At 38.9% G+C, this 17,315-nt stretch overlaps 1 protein-coding gene across 1 annotated transcript in view; it reads left to right on the plus strand.

The window, feature by feature from the left end:
• The window catches only part of KIAA1549L (KIAA1549 like), a 74,383-nt gene that overhangs the window by 12,882 nt on the left and 44,186 nt on the right, over positions 1–17,315 (plus strand). Inside the window, exons 6-11 of the mRNA XM_086613696.1 lie at positions 33–92; positions 1,662–1,813; positions 3,302–3,473; positions 6,976–7,139; positions 13,034–13,224; positions 16,962–17,089. Coding sequence (XP_086469822.1) covers positions 33–92; positions 1,662–1,813; positions 3,302–3,473; positions 6,976–7,139; positions 13,034–13,224; positions 16,962–17,089 — 867 coding nt within the window. The remainder of the gene's footprint in view (positions 1–32; positions 93–1,661; positions 1,814–3,301; positions 3,474–6,975; positions 7,140–13,033; positions 13,225–16,961; positions 17,090–17,315) is intronic.

The following is a 17,315-nucleotide window of genomic DNA, read 5'->3' on the forward strand; positions in this document are numbered from 1 at the left end:
ATTATGACCTAATTTCAACTTTTATTTTAAAGCTTTGGAGTATCCAAACCTTGATGTCTCAGAGTCAACTAGAGACTACTGGGTGATAACAGGTACTTTTTAATCTCCTTCCCTCCTCCATGCACTTCAGGTAATAATTTTTAGTGCTTGATTATATAAACACGTCGGTGCAGTAATTTCACACAGAAACAAGTGGCTGCCCACTGAACCTTCCTGTTGCATTCGAGTGGGCAAATGTATTTAACGTTACTCTGGGGCATAACTGCGATTCATCGTCTTGAACAGAGACGTCTCCTGCGTCCAACGCTCACCTCAGAGTTTATGCCACTTTGGTTTAAGTACTTCTGAGAGCAGTTATCCTCTAAGTTTTAAAACGCATATAGGCTTTTTTTTTTTTTTTTCCCTGGGACTTGGATTTAAATCTGAAATCAAGAGGCTTGTAGACATACCTCAGGAAGGAAGGTGATCTGTTAAACCGAGGAGCTTTGTTATGATTTGCTGACTCCATCTGGGTACAGGAGTTTTTGCATCCTTGACCTGAAGCATTAAGCATGTCACTTTCTGTTGGTGGAAAAGAAGGTGCAGAGAATGCTGTTAGGCTTCAAAATATTTGTTTTATCACAGTTATTTAACTGGTATCACATTCTCATTCACAATCATTTCGACTTTAGAAGTGATAACTGGGCAAGAAAGAGACCCTTTTCCCCAGACATCTTTGAGTGAGTGAATACCAAAGGCTTTCTAATCGGTGTGTCTGTACCTGGAATTGTTTAACACTCAGGAGAGCGAGAGAAAAGGAGCCTGACATGAAATGGATTAAATTCTAAGCTCTGCTTCCAAAAGCCGATGTGGTTTTGTACCTGAGAGACAGATTTTGAGATTAAAAATAAGTGTATGCAGAGCTTATGATCCTCTGAGGGGAGTGGTATGGCTCCTCTCCGTTTGGACCCCATGAACCTGATGTGCTGTTTCTTGCCTTTGTGCACTTGCTGTAGTGGAGTATTACTAATATTGCAATGGAAACAGTGTTTCCAAAAAGGTCGTGGTGGTCACAAAAGATTTTTTTGAAATAATATCGAAAAAACATACATTTCTATGAATTAAATTAGCATGCCATATCACTTATTTGAACTTTATTTAAGTTCAGTGTCTTTTTAATTTTACATTCATTTTTATTTAGGAAATGTTTATTCAGTTTTCAGTGCTCTCATCCACACAGTGTTTTGTTTCAGACTGAGCTGGACAAAATTCTAACTTCAGAATTCAAAACTGCTGGCCGAAAAACTGTTGTTTAACAGGAGCATCTGGCGATAAGCATAAAAATTGGCAGCTCTCAAATAGGTTTCCGCTTACTTTTTAATTGAAGATCATAGATTAGGTTCTTGCTGGAGCCATTTTGGTAAACTGAAGGCCTAAGAATACTTTTGGAGGGTTTTATTCTCTGACACATCTTTGACGTTATCTGAGAAGAACAGTGCAGGAGCCAAAACAGAAGCACATTATATCCCTATTGGGAATTACTGAGGGGGTGTAACCGTGTCCGGTTATTTTTCTTCTAAGCTTGTTAGTACATCTCTGTCTCAAACTGCCCCACAGATCACGTGTTACTTTGTCTTTACATCTAAAATGTGCTGATACGTGATTTTTCTCCATTCCCACAGTTATTCAAGGGGTTGATATTGCATTATTGGAACTGAACAACCAGAGCTTTGCAAGATTAATGGAGCAGCGTTTGGCGCCGCTGTTTATGATGTCCCATCAACAAGGAAGACGATTCAAACGTGCCACTACTGTGGGCAGCTACACCGTGCAGGTGATCAACGTGACATTGGTTGTGCCTGGATACATGTTGAAAAAAGGGCTTTGTTTGCATGTGGCCTGTCTTGGTTTGTGTGGGGGGAAAAAAAATTCCTGTTTAACTGGGTTGAGATTTCCTGTCTTTTTTTCGTGAATACCAAAGCAGAGTGGGCAAAATGCATGGCATTACTGCTGGCTTTCTTTTTCTGAAGTCAGCCATGTTTGCATGCCTCTCATCTTCCAGAAATCATCATCAGTTAGTCAGTGTTAATGAACATATTCTCTTTGGTTGCTGTGAGGATTGGTACAAAGTACATATTTTAGTGTGAAGTCTCATATTCAGCATAATGAAGAGATCCAGGCTTTTGTTCTTAATTTAAAAAAAGTTTCCTAGGTCTTCCTTTCCTAGGTAACTCAATACAGCTAGAAGTTTTTTGTTGCGGAGGAAAAAAAAAAAAATGTATGAAGCAGTCTTTATATGACGTTAGTAATCAAATCATGTGGCCATAGATACATTATGAAGTACAGATTTCAGTCCTGAGTAATTTATTAATCATCTTTCTCTTATTTAGCAACATTTCCCTTCAGTATTTGGAAACGATCATATTTTGTTTTCTTGCTAATTTAGCCAACTGATGCTAGTTGTGAGGAGCTCAGAGGATCTGTCTTCAAAAATTGTGTGACAAGTCACTGCTTTTTCTTTTTTTAATTACATGATGTTTGTCAAGAGCTGCTTGTTGTGAGATCTAAAACCAAATTACTACTTTTCTCGTTTGCCCACAATTCTGTGTATTTTCCCACTGAAAGAATTCAAAAGAAGGAGCACATTTTTACTTGTCAAAAGTGTGAACCTTTGAAAAAGTTTCCATGAAAACATGACACATTTTAGTCAGTAACATAATGGAGAAGAATCACAAAACTCCTTTTTCGTCTCATCATTAGAGGTGTTTGACACTTCCTCTACTCTCAGGAAAGATAGAGGTACAATGTAAAAATTCTGCCCATGTTCTGCAGAATAAAATGGAAAAAGCGTGCTTCTCTTTATTGTCAGCCTAGGATCAAGAATAATCAGTAGAGAAGTAAAACGTAGGGGATTTTTTCCAACTGTAATATGCCAGTAAAGTATAGTTTTCAGTATTAGGACAGATTTTAAGAATGCCCTCTTTACAGAGGACTGTAATGTCCAAACATTTGGTCCTTTCGTGCTTTTCACTGCATGCTTTTCTTAGTATAAGGTTTTATTTTAGGATTATGTTAAAAAAATTTTAAGGCAGCAGTCAGTCCTCACTAATCTCAATAGCCTAGGCTATGAAGAGGAGAAATTCTGATCTTGTGAGAATATTTGCATGGAGCTTATGCTTATATGAGGTCTTGAAGGAGTTCCCTGTGTGCACTGCCTTCAAGTAGCTCCTGGCAGGTTTTGCAGTGATATAATACAGACATGGTTTATTTCGCTTTCTCTCATTTTCTTTTTCTTTTTTTTTTTTTTTTTCTCCCTTGAAAGATGGTAAAAATCCAGCGTATTCCAGGACCCAAGGAGCCAGCTGAACTGACATACTATACTTTATACAACGGGAAACCTCTGCTGGGCACTGCAGCTGCCAAAATTTTGAGTACCGTTGATTCCCAGCGGATGGCCTTGACACTAGGTTATGTTATTCAAGTGCAAGCTGATCGTAAGAGTTCTTTTAAAAAATTCTATGGTTTACTCGTTTTTTCTTCTATTTTTTTTTTTCTTTCCTTGTGAAAACACCAGTGTAGATTTGGGGAGCCTCCATTTATCACACAGAGAAATGTCTGCACCTTTTTGAGCAGCTGCTTAAGCCAGGCTGCTTTTTTTCCTATGGAAGATGGACTAATCTTTTATTGCAATAAATCAAAGCTATATACCAACTGTTATTTAGCCTATCACTGTAAACGCTACTGTACCAATCAGTTTACGCACATACAGTTCTATGAACTGAACAGCTTTATGGAACTGTAAAGTCAGAATTAAATCTGATGCTAATAAAATCATGATGCTGCGGTCTGATGACTGCTGGGGCTAAATTGCTGTTTGAATAATTTGGCTGAAAGTAAAATGTGGGGGGTATAAAAATGTCCCTTATTTTTGACTTGTTCAAAATAATGTACATTATTGCTGTCTCAAAGGGATTATTTATTTTTTTTAAATAATCATTTTCACCAAGAATTTCGTGAAGCGCACCACATGGTTGTTAAAGATATTTTCTAGACACAAATCAGAAAAGTGAAGTTGGACAGAACTACTTATGCATATGGACAATTTTCAGATTCAAGATATGGTAACATCATTCAGAATAATATGGCCAAAAAAGTAATCCAGTCTTGGAAAGTAGTGTTTTCGAATTTCTCTTCTAAGACTTGCATCAGTTTCTAAGTGATTGTGGGCACAGATGTTTTCTTGAAAATTTTTTGAGGATATTTCTGTATGGTTGGCCCACAGTCATAAACCTGTCGTGGAGCTTGGAGGGTTTTTTGTGCAAGAACAGCTTAATGTATGGATTGATGCCTTTAGCTACCTGAATCTTTCCACTTTGCCAAGGTTTTTATCCAGATGGAATTAAAGTTATATAGTGGACTTCTGTACTGGATCTCATTACTGGTTAATCAGCATGTAAAATGGGACTCCGAGATGCCATTATTTCTGCCTGAAGGAGCAGTAATATTAATAAATATACTTACATTACATGTAATGGTGATAGGAAAAGAAGGAACCACTGTAATAAGGAATTGACATATGTTCCATAAACATATGACTGAGTTAGAAGAATAAAATAGATATAATTTCCAGAGAATGCACTATATACTGTACCTGATCCTTGATCTGATCATGGTCTGTAACTGACTTTAATTGAACTAAAACCAGGGATCTCCATTCCTGCTTCCGTAAAGTCTGGTATTTAAATTTTGAATGACTTTGTTTTCCATGAGAATATTCCTTTAATGTAATTTTTACTAAAGCAGCTGTACATAATACGTAGCAGCTTCCTAGCTCTTTGTGCGGTTTTGTGATTTATATGGGTATTTAGGTAATTATATGACATCTGCTACTCATGATCTAACCTTGTACTTCTGTGATCTGGGTCAAGCAGCCTTGTTCATCTATAGATTTTCATACAAGTTAAATGTGCACAGAATACTGTAAGATGAGAATATACAGAAATTGAAATTATGACCCCCAGGTAACTGAAATTCTGAAGCTAGAGTATTTGAAATGTAGGAGATAGAACTATCTTTATACTTTAGTACAGAAAAAAAAAAATTATTTCACTTTGTGCATAGTATTTGTAGTCCGTCTTTGTATTTCCAAAGAAAATAGTTTTCTATATTGTTGATTGGGTTCAAACAATTACATTGTGCACTTCACTTTTACTCATTATAATTTCTGTTATAGCAGAATGAAAAGTTCTATCCCAAAATGCAGAAAGAAAAGATACCTACCCTCAGGAGCTCACACTCTGGTTAGACAAGACAGATGAATAACCACAAAAAATATGAATGTTCCTGTTTTATAAGTGAGGGACTGAGTTATAGCAAAATGAAAGGCTTGCTTCAAAATCCACTGAAGTCTTATTGAGTTGAATGAACCATGACTTACTCAATGTCACATAGGAAGCTGGTAACTGAATTAGAGGTGTGAACTAGGATTCGTAAATGTCTGTCCTATTAGCCATTAGGTCATTGTTTCCTCTATGTTCCCTAGAAAGAATAATTACAACTTTTCAACAATGGTTTGCTGCTCTCAGAACAGCAATCTAATTATAATTACTGTTATCTGATAAAATTCAGATTCAACTTCCTTCCCCACAGCCCTTTCACCTCCAAACTAAATGTTCGAAGTCAGTAGTTTAGAATTATGCAAGTACATTGAAAAGTGAACCTTGAAAGACTCCAACCTGGCTTTTTGGACAGTCTTTAAGCATGTGGTTGCTGTTACACTGTGCACAAGATATGTACCCAAGGGTGTTATTCCTGCATCACCCAACAAACTACATTGGCTTTGCAAGAAGTTGTAGATCTACAAAGAGAATAGGCTCAAACTTCAGACAGACTTTTAGCTGACTTTTGTAATCGCTGCTGAACAAGATGGTATGCATTTGAAGGCTGATCCTGAAAGATGCTGAGTGGCTCTGACAGCTAATAAGCTCAATGACATTTGAAAGCGCTAGTCCTCAAGGAAATGGGAAAGGCTGCTTTACACCAGTATTCTCACAATTGCCTGTCCACACCAGCAACCAGTGGCATGGGAAAATAAATAGAGAGAGTGTGGTGGAGTCCACAAAATGTTTCACTAAAACAAAATTCAGTGTCATAAGGAGACTACCTGGTGCTTTTCCAGAAAGAAATGAAATGAGAGAACCAAGGGTGTTTCACAGGACAATCTCTTATGTGTGTACAAGTTGAAGATTCATACTAAGAGATTTTATAATGGAATCTGAAACATTTTAATATCACTGCATTTCTGAAATGTACCCTTTTCCCGGTGCCATAATTAATATATCTGCAAGTAGGTCTTTCCAACCTCATCATTTCCCCTCCTTCAGAAATGAGGGATTTGTTTTGACCTTAACTATGGTAAAATATTTCTAGAGTACCTGAGAAGCATTTTCTTATTGCCGTATTGATAACAATAATAACTATCAGCATACTTAGCTTCATTGATTTTGAAAAAAAACTCTCCTGGTTAAAACTCTCCTGGTTTACTCTTGCTGAGCCAGTAAGTCTTTGAATCTAGGTGTGGATTCTGTGTGTATATCTTTAACACACATGCTACCTTACTATAAGCTGGTTTTGTGTTTGAAAAATTATTAAGGATGTATTGCTTTCATTTTTTTTGTTTATTCTGTAAATGAACAATCTGAGTGATATCTAACATGGCATCTAATTTGACTTGGGAGTTGATGGCTGCTTTTGCAGCTGGCTGTAACTAAGTAAGAGAAAAGAGCCCAGGGATTTGTGAATGGAACAGTGTTGCTGATTCTTTTTTCTTTTTTTTTTTTTTTTTAAACTTAAAGAATCCAAAGGTATAGCTGGATTACTGACAGTCCTTTTATACTAGTTATTTTATGGAGACAGTTGAAAACTCTTTTGGAGGCAATTTCAATCTTGCACTTCCACAGAGAAACTTAACCAACATTAGTTTGCAATTTCCTGTAGCTGTGGTGAAGAACCCCCCGAACAACCTGTGGATCATTGCAGCGGTGCTGGCTCCCATTGCTGTGGTTACAGTTATCATCATCATCATCACAGCAGTCCTGTGCAGAAAGAACAAGAATGACTTCAAACCAGACACCATGATGAACCTGCCACAGAGAGCTAAAGTGAGTGACTGATCTCCAGAACCAAGACATCCGTTTGCTTTCTGAGGTTTTAACTGTGTTTCTCTACTAGATGTAGTTGAAGAATGTTTGGAATTGAAACAGTCGTTACTCACAGGTTGGGTCTTTGTACTTCTCTGTCCTCTATACTGCCGGTCGTAGCAACTACCCTTCTGTTTTACTCAGGACTCGTCAACTTCCTTCGCAGCTCAGCCCAGTGACACTGAGCAGTTGGGGCTGAGTAGGCTTTACTCAGGGCAGTTGCTTTCTTCATAGAGTTGAAGAAATGGGATATCATGCCTTGGCCTCGTGAGCAGCACATCTGTAGGGCCTTGTTCTCAAACACATGGCCTGGGCTGCTCCTACCTGCTGTGAGTGGCAATGACTGAAGCTCTGGGCTTTGACAGCTGTTCAGACCTGGTCCTGAGCAGAATTTCTCCACCCGACTGCTAATCCAGAAAAGACGTTCTTTGATTTTTTTTTTTGTTTTTTTGTTTTCTAGAAAATTTCTCCCACTGCTATTTTTCTTTTAGATGTTTTGAATTTTATTTATGGATAAATAATAATTATTTAAATAATATTATTTTATTTATGGATACTGTTGATTGGGTTCAATCAATTACATTTTCCTTAAACTTACCCATATCAATTACTGGACTTTATTCCAAATGAAATGCATTTCCAGTTTCATCTTCTGTCCCTTACAGAAAAATGTCACAGAATACTGATTTGTCTCTGTAGTGGAAAAAGTCTGCCTTCTCAATGCTGCTATTAAGTGACTCTTGAACAGGGCCACCCAAAGTTAGGAGTTTTTAGCCTACAAAGTGCGTGTGTAAGTCATACTGCTCCTTCACCCTTTGAGCTGGCTTTGTTGTTTACCCTTGGCACAGGATCAAAATGATAAATTTTTTCTTCTGTTCCTTAATGCTGCAGACAGCTGGGTTATTGTGATTTCAGTTCTGTTGCTTCTGATGAAAAATGTAGATTGGAGGGAGAGTTGAAGGAAGGGATGATGCATATGACAGCTCTTTTCTCCTCATCTTAGGTTAGTTGCAGATGGGTGCAGCTGGTGCCAGTTGCAAAAAGACATTTGTATCAAAAATGATACCAAAAAGACATTGCCATTTCAGTTCCTCTACGCTCATCTATTTCTCCAGTGTTATCAAACTGGCATTAAGACTAGATCTGCAAAAGTGAAACAAGCAATATCACAAGCAGAAACAAAAATTAATACCACTGATACCATATTTCATATAATCATGATATCATATAACATCCCATTGTCATATAATGTCCTGTCAAAACCTCTAAAATGTAAATCATGCTTTATTAGGGGCTGTTGCAAATACTGAGCACCACTTGATTCTTCTTATATGCAATCTTAGTCCCAGCTAAAAGACAAAATTAGGCTTAGTTTGTACGTTGTTTTGAGCTGGCCATCATTATAGGATGCTTTATAGTTGAAGAAAGTTACTATTTAGAAAAAGAAGACTGCTGGCTGAAGCTACAACACAGAAAAAATAAACCCTTGAATGTATTTTAATTTTCCATAGTTGTCTGTGCAAAAAGAAAGAGAAAGTTGAACTTTTACTTTTCTGGAGAAATCAGATTTAATCAGGCTGTAAGATACATGGTCATGTTAAAACCTATTCTGTCAGATTATGTTTGTATCAGCAGCCAAAGTGGTCAGACAGAGTTGGATCTGCAGGACAAAGCAATCACTGCTGAGCTCCCAGCATCCACATTGCACTTGTTTCAGGAGATTTTCCTGCAGACTCGCTCACATTTGCAAAGGGAGTGCAGTAGTGCACTTCTAGAGTGCATTTCCCCTTTTTGGGTATATTTTGAGACTCCATAAAATTTAATTTAATTGACTATATAAAAAGTGATGCATTTCAAAATGGAAGCTAAATTGATTTCTGCTTAGTTTCACAATGATGACTCCATCAAAAAAGTTCAGCCAGGTCTAGTTGAGGGTATATGCTGGTGTATGGACCATGGAAGATAAATTCTGCAGTGGGATTGGAATTGGACTATTTTTGTCATTCCTGATTTCAACATCTTTACTTAAAATAAGGCTAAGAAACATATTTTGGAAAGATAATGAAATAAGGTAATTTTGAAAAGAAGAGTTTTATTTTTAATTCCAGCATTAAAGATATCAGGAATAGTGATAATTACTTGAACTGTAGTAGCTATATTTCATGCAGTCTGACAATACAAATAGCTGATGAGCACATATCTATATCATACTTAAAATGAATATGTTATATTTCATGGCTTGGAAAAGTGCCCGAGACTGCTTGATTAATGCTGAGTCTGTTCTGCAAGTGGAGTCACAGCAGAGTGGCTTTAATTTAAGCAGCAGCTTTAATATTTTGTTTAGTGTGCCTGAGAAATGCTGGAGCAAGTTTTTGATACCTTTTGAATATCCTGCAAGCAGTATAGAGAGGAAAAGAGCATACTATGGGATACCCACAACCTTGGATTTTGGCTGGTTGTGTTTTCAGTGGTGCTGTTTTATGTGGCTGGATTTCAAAAGTCCTGTACGGAGGGGACGGGCAGAGCAGAGCTGCCTGTTCATCGCCGCAGTCCTGTCGCTGCCGGGAGCAGAGGGAGGCTGCAGGTCCTCGCGGAGCAGAGCTGTTGCCACATTCCTTCAGAACCTCCGTCCCGTGCCAGTGGGATGGGATGCACGAACGTGGCACGGAGGGGTAACGCAATGAAACATTTAGCCTTAAATAGCCTTCTGGAGCTGGGGGAGGTGGTGTAACGTAACAGCAGGATTGCTGTCTGTGCCTGGTAATTAAGGAATGACTTTTTTGTGGTAACAGACTGGAGGCTACATGAATGAAGTATAAAAAATGACCTCTCATACATAGTGTAGTTTATAGTTGCTTTCTTAGGAATCGTGCTGTGGTTCTGAATTGCCTTAGCGGTCAGGGACGTCTGGACTAAGTTGCAGGGAAAAGGGACTGTTACCATTTTTTTTTTCAACTGACTCTCCAGTTGTAAAACTAAAAGCGGTATAAATTCAAATTGGTGAAGTTCTGATTGTAATTCATTTTCATGTTCTTTCAATGCTGTTTTTGTTTTGAGATACTGTTTTACTTTGAGGTTTGAGATAGATGTTAGCTTTTACCTCCTTTGCTTTCTAATTCACAGCACGCTTTTTTAAAGGCTGTAATCTGATTTGTCACCTTTCCTTTCTTTTAAAGCATGAAAGAATAAGCTTGCAGGTAAACAGAGATAAGATCTGCAGTCTAAGACCCACAAGCAAAAGCAAATACCGCAGGCCGTGAGAAAACAACTGCTATCAATTTGATAAAGGGCATGAAAAAAAAAAAGATCAGAGAAACTGTCTCTGTGCACATGGATATATATGTAGAGGGGAGGGGCTGATCATCCCTTTTTCTTTTTTTTTTCTTTACTTTTGGTTTGTTGTTTTGGTTTTTGTGGTGTTTGTTTTTTTTGTTTGTTTGGGGTTTCTTTGTGATTTTTTTGTTCTTGTTGTTTAATATCAGTGTCTCTTTCATAATCATTGCAAGGAAAAAAAGTCCCAGAAACAACTCCCTGTATTCAATCTGCCCTTTGCCAGGCAATGTAATTTAATGGTCTCGTAATTAATTTATTATTTTGAAAGCAATATTAAAATCCTAGTCCTTTGGTCTTTCTCAGTATTGTGGCCGTATTGGACATTTATGCTTGCAGTGCTTCAGCAGTGCCTGATCGTGATTCAGTCCTGCCAGTTCCCTTCAGGGGTGGTGAAGCCATCTGCTCCTGTGGGCTTTTACAGAGCAGGGTTCCAATATCAAATTTTATTTAACACAATATGTCTGCTGATGAGGATGGCTTTTTCAGCTCTTCCTTTAATGCAGTTTGTTACTAGACATGGTGGTAAGTAGAACTCAGATTAAAATAATCCTTCGTTTTCTTCCTTTGGCAGATCCAAGCTGGGACTCTGCAGAGCTCTGTAGAAATTCTCATGTTCTGTTGGTTCTGGTCTGGTTTGGTTTTGTTCATTTTTTTTTAATTTTTTTATTTCTAACTAAGGTACGAAGCATAAGTAGTTACTACTTTTACTCTTTCAGGGGCACGGAGGGAGAAATAACCAATTTAATTAGCTATTCTCTTTTGTTACCTTTTTCTCAGAAATAACTAGGATGGTCTTGATTAACAGTTAATATAGATAATAAGGTTGGAAAATATTATTTTGATTAAAAATATTACTGTCTAGGATGGTGTGAAGGAGATCTTCCTAGCTGTCCTTCACACAGCTGCTTCTTCCCTTTCTTCATTTCCTCCCTTTGTAGCTAACTTGGTGGCTGCTTTTGTGGTACCCTGCCTTAGGAGGAGGGCAAGCAGAAAGCTTCATCAGGGGCAATGTCGTCATGAGTTGCCATGGGGTGGTGATGGTGAATTGGCATTTCTCTGATATGTTGCAACTTCCATCGTGGTAATATGCAGAGACATCTGCTCTCCCCAATCAGCATTAGCCCTGTTAGTGTCTCCGTAATGCACTGGAGCTACTTATCAGAGGAATGCTGAAGTATGCAAACACATTAGAAATCGTCAGCCTCAGCTCAAACAGGAGATTGGGAATGTGATGCAGATCGTCATAAAGAGAAAGCATGTTTTGTTTTAGTTTTTTTAAAAAAAATAGAACACAACCCCCTTCTTTTTTTTCTTTCAGAGTGAGATCACCTATGAAATTTATCTATATTTATAGCTGTAGCCCAGATTTAGAAAGGGACAGAACAAAAGAAAATGTTTTTTTCAGAGCTCATCCTTTTTCTGTGCCATCAGCAAATTTTTTTATCCAGCTGATTTTCTTCTGGAACTAAAATATTCTGTGACAACATGACAGGAACCTGAGCGAGACTATTCAGTTATTAATTTGATTAATTCAGTTATTAATTCTGATGTGTTTCCCAAAGAACGTTTGAGGGTTAAAATCAGCATTGCTCACATTTGAAGTTTTATGGTGCTTTTTTAGCATTCTGTCAATAGTCTTTGTACTTCATGAAGAGCATCTTTCCAGTTTTTGGTAAATTAATTCAATTTAAAGTAGCAATTTTTTTGTTGTTGTTGTGCATGGTGTAGTTTGTTTTGTTTTTTTCCCCAATAAAAAATGCAGGTTGGAAAGTTAAGTTTTGCTTAAATGCTTTAATTTTTCCACGAAGAGAATCCACCTTTGGGTGGCTGCTTTGCCCAGAAGGCATGTGATAGTTCTACTCCTTCCTTGCAGAGGCAGCAGGGAAAACCAGTGGGGCGTTGGGGCAGGAGAGGCTGGGCACATGGTCCTTGCCTGCCCTCCTGCAAGGCTTTTGCAAATGCCATTTCCCAGGACAAACAAGTGAAGTCATCAGCAACCTTCCCAGTAGGCAACTGGCGGGCCAAGAGAAATATAATTTTACTGATCTGAAAAAGATCCTTTTCTGGAAAATATGGTCCCTGAAACTTTTACCTGTGCCTTTTTTACTTTGTCTTGATTTGGAATAAATTACTCCCACCCTCTTTGGAAAGGCAGAATTTTTCTCATAGAGAAAGTTTTCCAGTTTCTATATGGGCTTATTTTTCTCCCTCCTAATTTTTCCTTCTGTATGTTCATTCTTCCATTGTCTGTTAAAGGAATTTCTGGGGGTGTTACAACAGGGTAAGAAAGGTTAGCCAAGATCAATTTTATACTAACTAATCATGTTTAAACTATGTGGAATGAAGATGTCATCATAAAATTGCCTTGTTGGGCATTCGTATGGCAATTTATGTATTTTTACTTGTCACTTATGTAATTAAAGGAGGTAAGGGATAGTGGAAAATTTTATCTTGAAATGGAAATTTTATATTAACATATGACGCATGCTCGAAACTTCTTTTTTCTCTCCTTTTTTTTTCAGCCAGTACAAGGCTTTGACTATGCCAAGCAACACTTAGGTCAGCAGGGAGCTGAAGATGAGGTTTTACCTGTAACTCAGGAGACTGTTGTACTTCCACTTCCAGTTAGAGATGCTCCTGCCTCCCAGGAAAGAGAAATCACTCAGGATGGGAGCACCATCAAAACTGCCAAATCCAATGAAACAAGGAAAAGGTAGGGACTGGCGGGTTTCTGGAGGGAGGTGGAATGGGGTACTTACTGCTGGTTGCTTAGAAAAAGCTCTTAAGGTTTGAAACCCAGGGTCTGTGTGGCAGATGGTTCCTCTACAATATATTCTTGGCAAAATGCTGGTCTTGCTGGATGTGTAAGATTGCTGCAAAATACAAGATAAAATAACGTGGTCTTCACAGATTGTACATGCATAGAAGAGCTAAACGGAAAGTAGCTCTCATATGCATGCTGGTGCTGTACAAGAGGTGAACCCAAATGAAACATGGGATCTGAAGCATGAACACCGATCGTTTCTCAAACAAACCAAAAGACAGGACCTCAGCCACTCTAAGTTGCTGTAGCTTCACTGACAGACTGTCACTCCAGAATTGGACCCAATGTCTTCATTAGCAGAAGGGCAAACCCTAAACATCCACTAAATTATGGAGGACCTCTAGATCCAAAGCATCTATAGCAGGACAAAACTTTTGAGAGTGTAAGAATAGACTAGATAAGGACAGTGTCTAGGGAAAGTGACCCAGGTTTGCAGTTTCTTCATAGTAAGTCTACAGGATTGTAGGATCACATTAGAAGGTCCCCAGGAAGCTATCTGGCTCTTCCTCTTCTCCATGGCAGGGTCAAATACATCCTTAACTTTATCTACCTTTTTTAAAAGCCTTCCAGTGGTGAGGTGATCACAGCCTCCTCAAGCAATCTGTTCTTCACTACCTTTCCCATTAGGAAGTTTTACCTCATGTGTACCCTCAACCATCATCAGAATAGCTGAAGGTCTTTTTTTCTTGTCTCTGTCATCTCAGGCAAGGAAAGCAGATTATCCTTTCATCCTAGCTGTTTTGCATGCTGCAAGTCCATTTTTCCTTGACCTGCTGTCCTTGAAATTGATTTAGAGTGGAGGATCATCAGCTTTTTATTTCTCGAGAAAGATACTGAAGGGAACAGAGGAAAATAAAACTGTTAGGTAAACAGCCTGAATAGAGGTAACAGTATCTTGTACTTGTCAATGCACAATGATAGTTGCCCTTTGGAGTAATGGAAAAGCTTGGAAAACTCAGCACGATATTGCTGTACGCTCTGACAGGGACAGCTGGAGCCCTCTGCAGCCATGGGAGATGCTGCACTGGAAGGTGTCAGCCCTCATGGCATGGGTCTGGAGGACCTGATGCTGCTGCTCTTCATGGAGGATAGACCTCCATGGTCATAGGCTGAGGTTTTCCCTACAGAAAAATGGAAACAGAAGGATCCTCAGCTGGTGTCTGGTTCAGTATACTTTTCTGGCTGTATGATAAATCACCTGGAATTCAGAGAGCTGTCTGCAGGGAGTATGAATAGAGAAGAGTAAGCCAGCTGAGAACTCACCTGGTTCCTGCAATTGCTTCGCTGGGTTTGGGCATGAACTGTTATTATGCTCTTTAATGTCAGTGATGTGCTCTTCACACTATAAATCACTCGAACCATGACAGATTATATAGTCTGTGTGAACCAAACAGCACTTGTCCCTTTTGAAGTCTCCTGTCCTCTGATGAAATGACAAATGGAAGATGACCATGACACTGGCTGTGGTTGCTGGTGCTGGACCACCACAGGTCAAGTCTGCACATGTTTCAAAGCCTCTCCAAAGCTGTGTGTAATCACACACAAAAAAAGTGTAAACCAGCCCTATAAATTAATCCTCTAACAAAAGTGGTTAAACACTTTACTCGGTCCTTTGAATGAGTGCAGAAATCGCCCTTTACTTAATGTGCACAATTTTTAAACAAACGTCGATAAGCAAATTGACTGAGGAATTCACAGGAAAGTTACTCTCATGATAAAATGTGGTGAATCTCGGCGCCTTTCTAAGCAAATAACTAAGAGTTAGTTTTGCCTCCTTCAGGGTGATTACTTGAGTAAGTGAGAACATGCAGAATTGTAGTCTTTTTTGATTCCCAGCAGTTGTGTCTGGGGAAGGAATTTAATGGCTTCTGAAGATGAAGAAATGTTTCTTAACCTTTATGAATTTTCTCTTTCATCCAGGCTACTTTGCAGTCTGGAAAGGTCAATTTAAATCAGACTGCCATGAAGTGGCTGATAACTGTTCAGAATATATTCTCTGATATTACCACTGAAGAAAACTTCACAGTTAATAATACAACGGCCATTTAAAAAAGATGAATATTTAGATTAGTGGCAGCAAAAATCATTGTGCAAGGTATCCATGCGTGCTTCTTTTCCTGGCTCCCAAGTGGAGCAAATTTTCTTCAGGTGTTGGTCTGTCCCTGGATAACTTTTTTTACTGGGTTGAGATTATTCATTAGCAGTGACAGACAGGTTTGTAAGGGAGAAATGTTACTTTTCAAGAATATTTATTCTCAATAGAGTTTCACAAGATGATCTCCAGGCTGGGCTGAGCTGAGCTGGGTTGCATGCTGAGTTCTTCTAGACCCCTGTATCTGGAAAAAGCCTGTCTCAAATTATATATGTTTCCACTTAGGCTATCTTCAAAAGAGTTCCTAAGAATTACTTTTCTCATACTTATCCCTTCCTGTTTTGATGACAGTAAATGCTCTCTGCTCACACCGGACAGGGCTGTCAGAACTGGAGGTAAATGAATGTTTCAAGCTGGCAATGAAGTATTGGCAATAATTTACAAGATGGTTTTTACAGTTGTTTGGTTCAGTACCATTTTCTGGATATAAAGCCATTGTGACAATGATAAAATTTGATTTTTTTTCTTTCTCTGTAAATGAAAATCCTTGTGACAAAGTCCATTTTTTTCCCTCCAACGCAACCTCTTTACATTATACTGCCTTTGGCCATGACGATTCAGCGATGGATTGTAGATAGGCACATGAGTAACTATACAGGTCCTGTGGATTCTTTTCATTCCCGTTGTGGCAAGTTTCATGTATAGAAACAATGTGACATGGTGTCTGGATGTGGAGTAGCACCAGATTTAATGTTTTCTACTTTGGCCTGCTTTTCCTGACTTTTGCGTTGGGTAATGTACCCATTCCAAAAAGAAGAGAACTTCTGCTGAGAGCTTGCTCCCGGTGCAGCCCACAGTTAATGCTGCTTGTTTCTGTTCTTGCTCCTCGTTGTGATTGGACGCTTACAACAGTTCTGCTCTGCCCTCCCCCTGGGCAGGGACCAGTGTCAGGGCAAGAATATGCAATGGCTGAGTAAAACAATCATTTTCGTAGGAGTTTCAGCAAGTAACGGTGCTGGTTAAACCAGGTTATGTGCAAAAAGGAAAAAAAGGAGCATTTTCTTATCATGTTGTGGGTGCATACATGTAAAGTGAGTGAATTTTGCATAGTGGCTGACAAAACAGTTGAGTGTAAACGCAGGCTAAATAATAAAGGAATTAGTTGAGCCATATGTATAAAAACAAAGGGCTGCTTTATTTTAGCTGTATAAATGACTCTGAATTGAAAACAGGATTTTTTTTTGTCCTCTGCAGTGCCGCTTCTGTCATTGTGGGGGTTGTGCATAAGAAGTGTTTGCTTTCGATGCCACTGAGATGCCTATCAGCCCTGAGCTAATTGAGAAGTTGTGTTCTCCTACGGTCGCTCGGTTCCTGCCTTTACTGTGTTTCTGTGTGCAGTTTGTATTCAATCTTCTTTTGGTACAAAAACCAGACTTGGAAACTCAGTGATGCAAACTGTGCGAATGAAATAACCTTGAAATGAGGTTCAGAAGGAAGATCTCACAGCCTCCCTTGTTGCTATGGTTACTTGCAGCCGGTCCCCGAGTCAGAACGGCTCCATCATCAGCAACGGGTCGGGAAAGCCCAGCTCCGGCCGCAGCTCCCTCCAGAAAGTAATGGCTCCGCAAAAAGTGACAAAAGAGGAAGGAAGGAAAAGAAATGGTGAGAAGTGTTTCTTGACAAAAGCTGTTTGCAGTCGCCCCTGTAACTGTACCCACGCAGACACTGGCTATGTTGAAACCATCTTCCTGTATCTTCAGCAGTCCTTAGGTGTTTGCTGTTTCTAGCTGGTTTTGGTTTTAATTTTTTTTTCCCCTTTACTGCTATAACCATTTCTCAACCTCCCATGAAACAGCACGGTGTTTACTTTTTGTGGGGAATCTTTGCA

Source organism: Tauraco erythrolophus, chromosome 6, assembly GCF_009769465.1.
Source record: "Tauraco erythrolophus isolate bTauEry1 chromosome 6, bTauEry1.pri, whole genome shotgun sequence".
Classification (NCBI taxonomy): Eukaryota; Metazoa; Chordata; class Aves; order Musophagiformes; family Musophagidae; genus Tauraco; species Tauraco erythrolophus.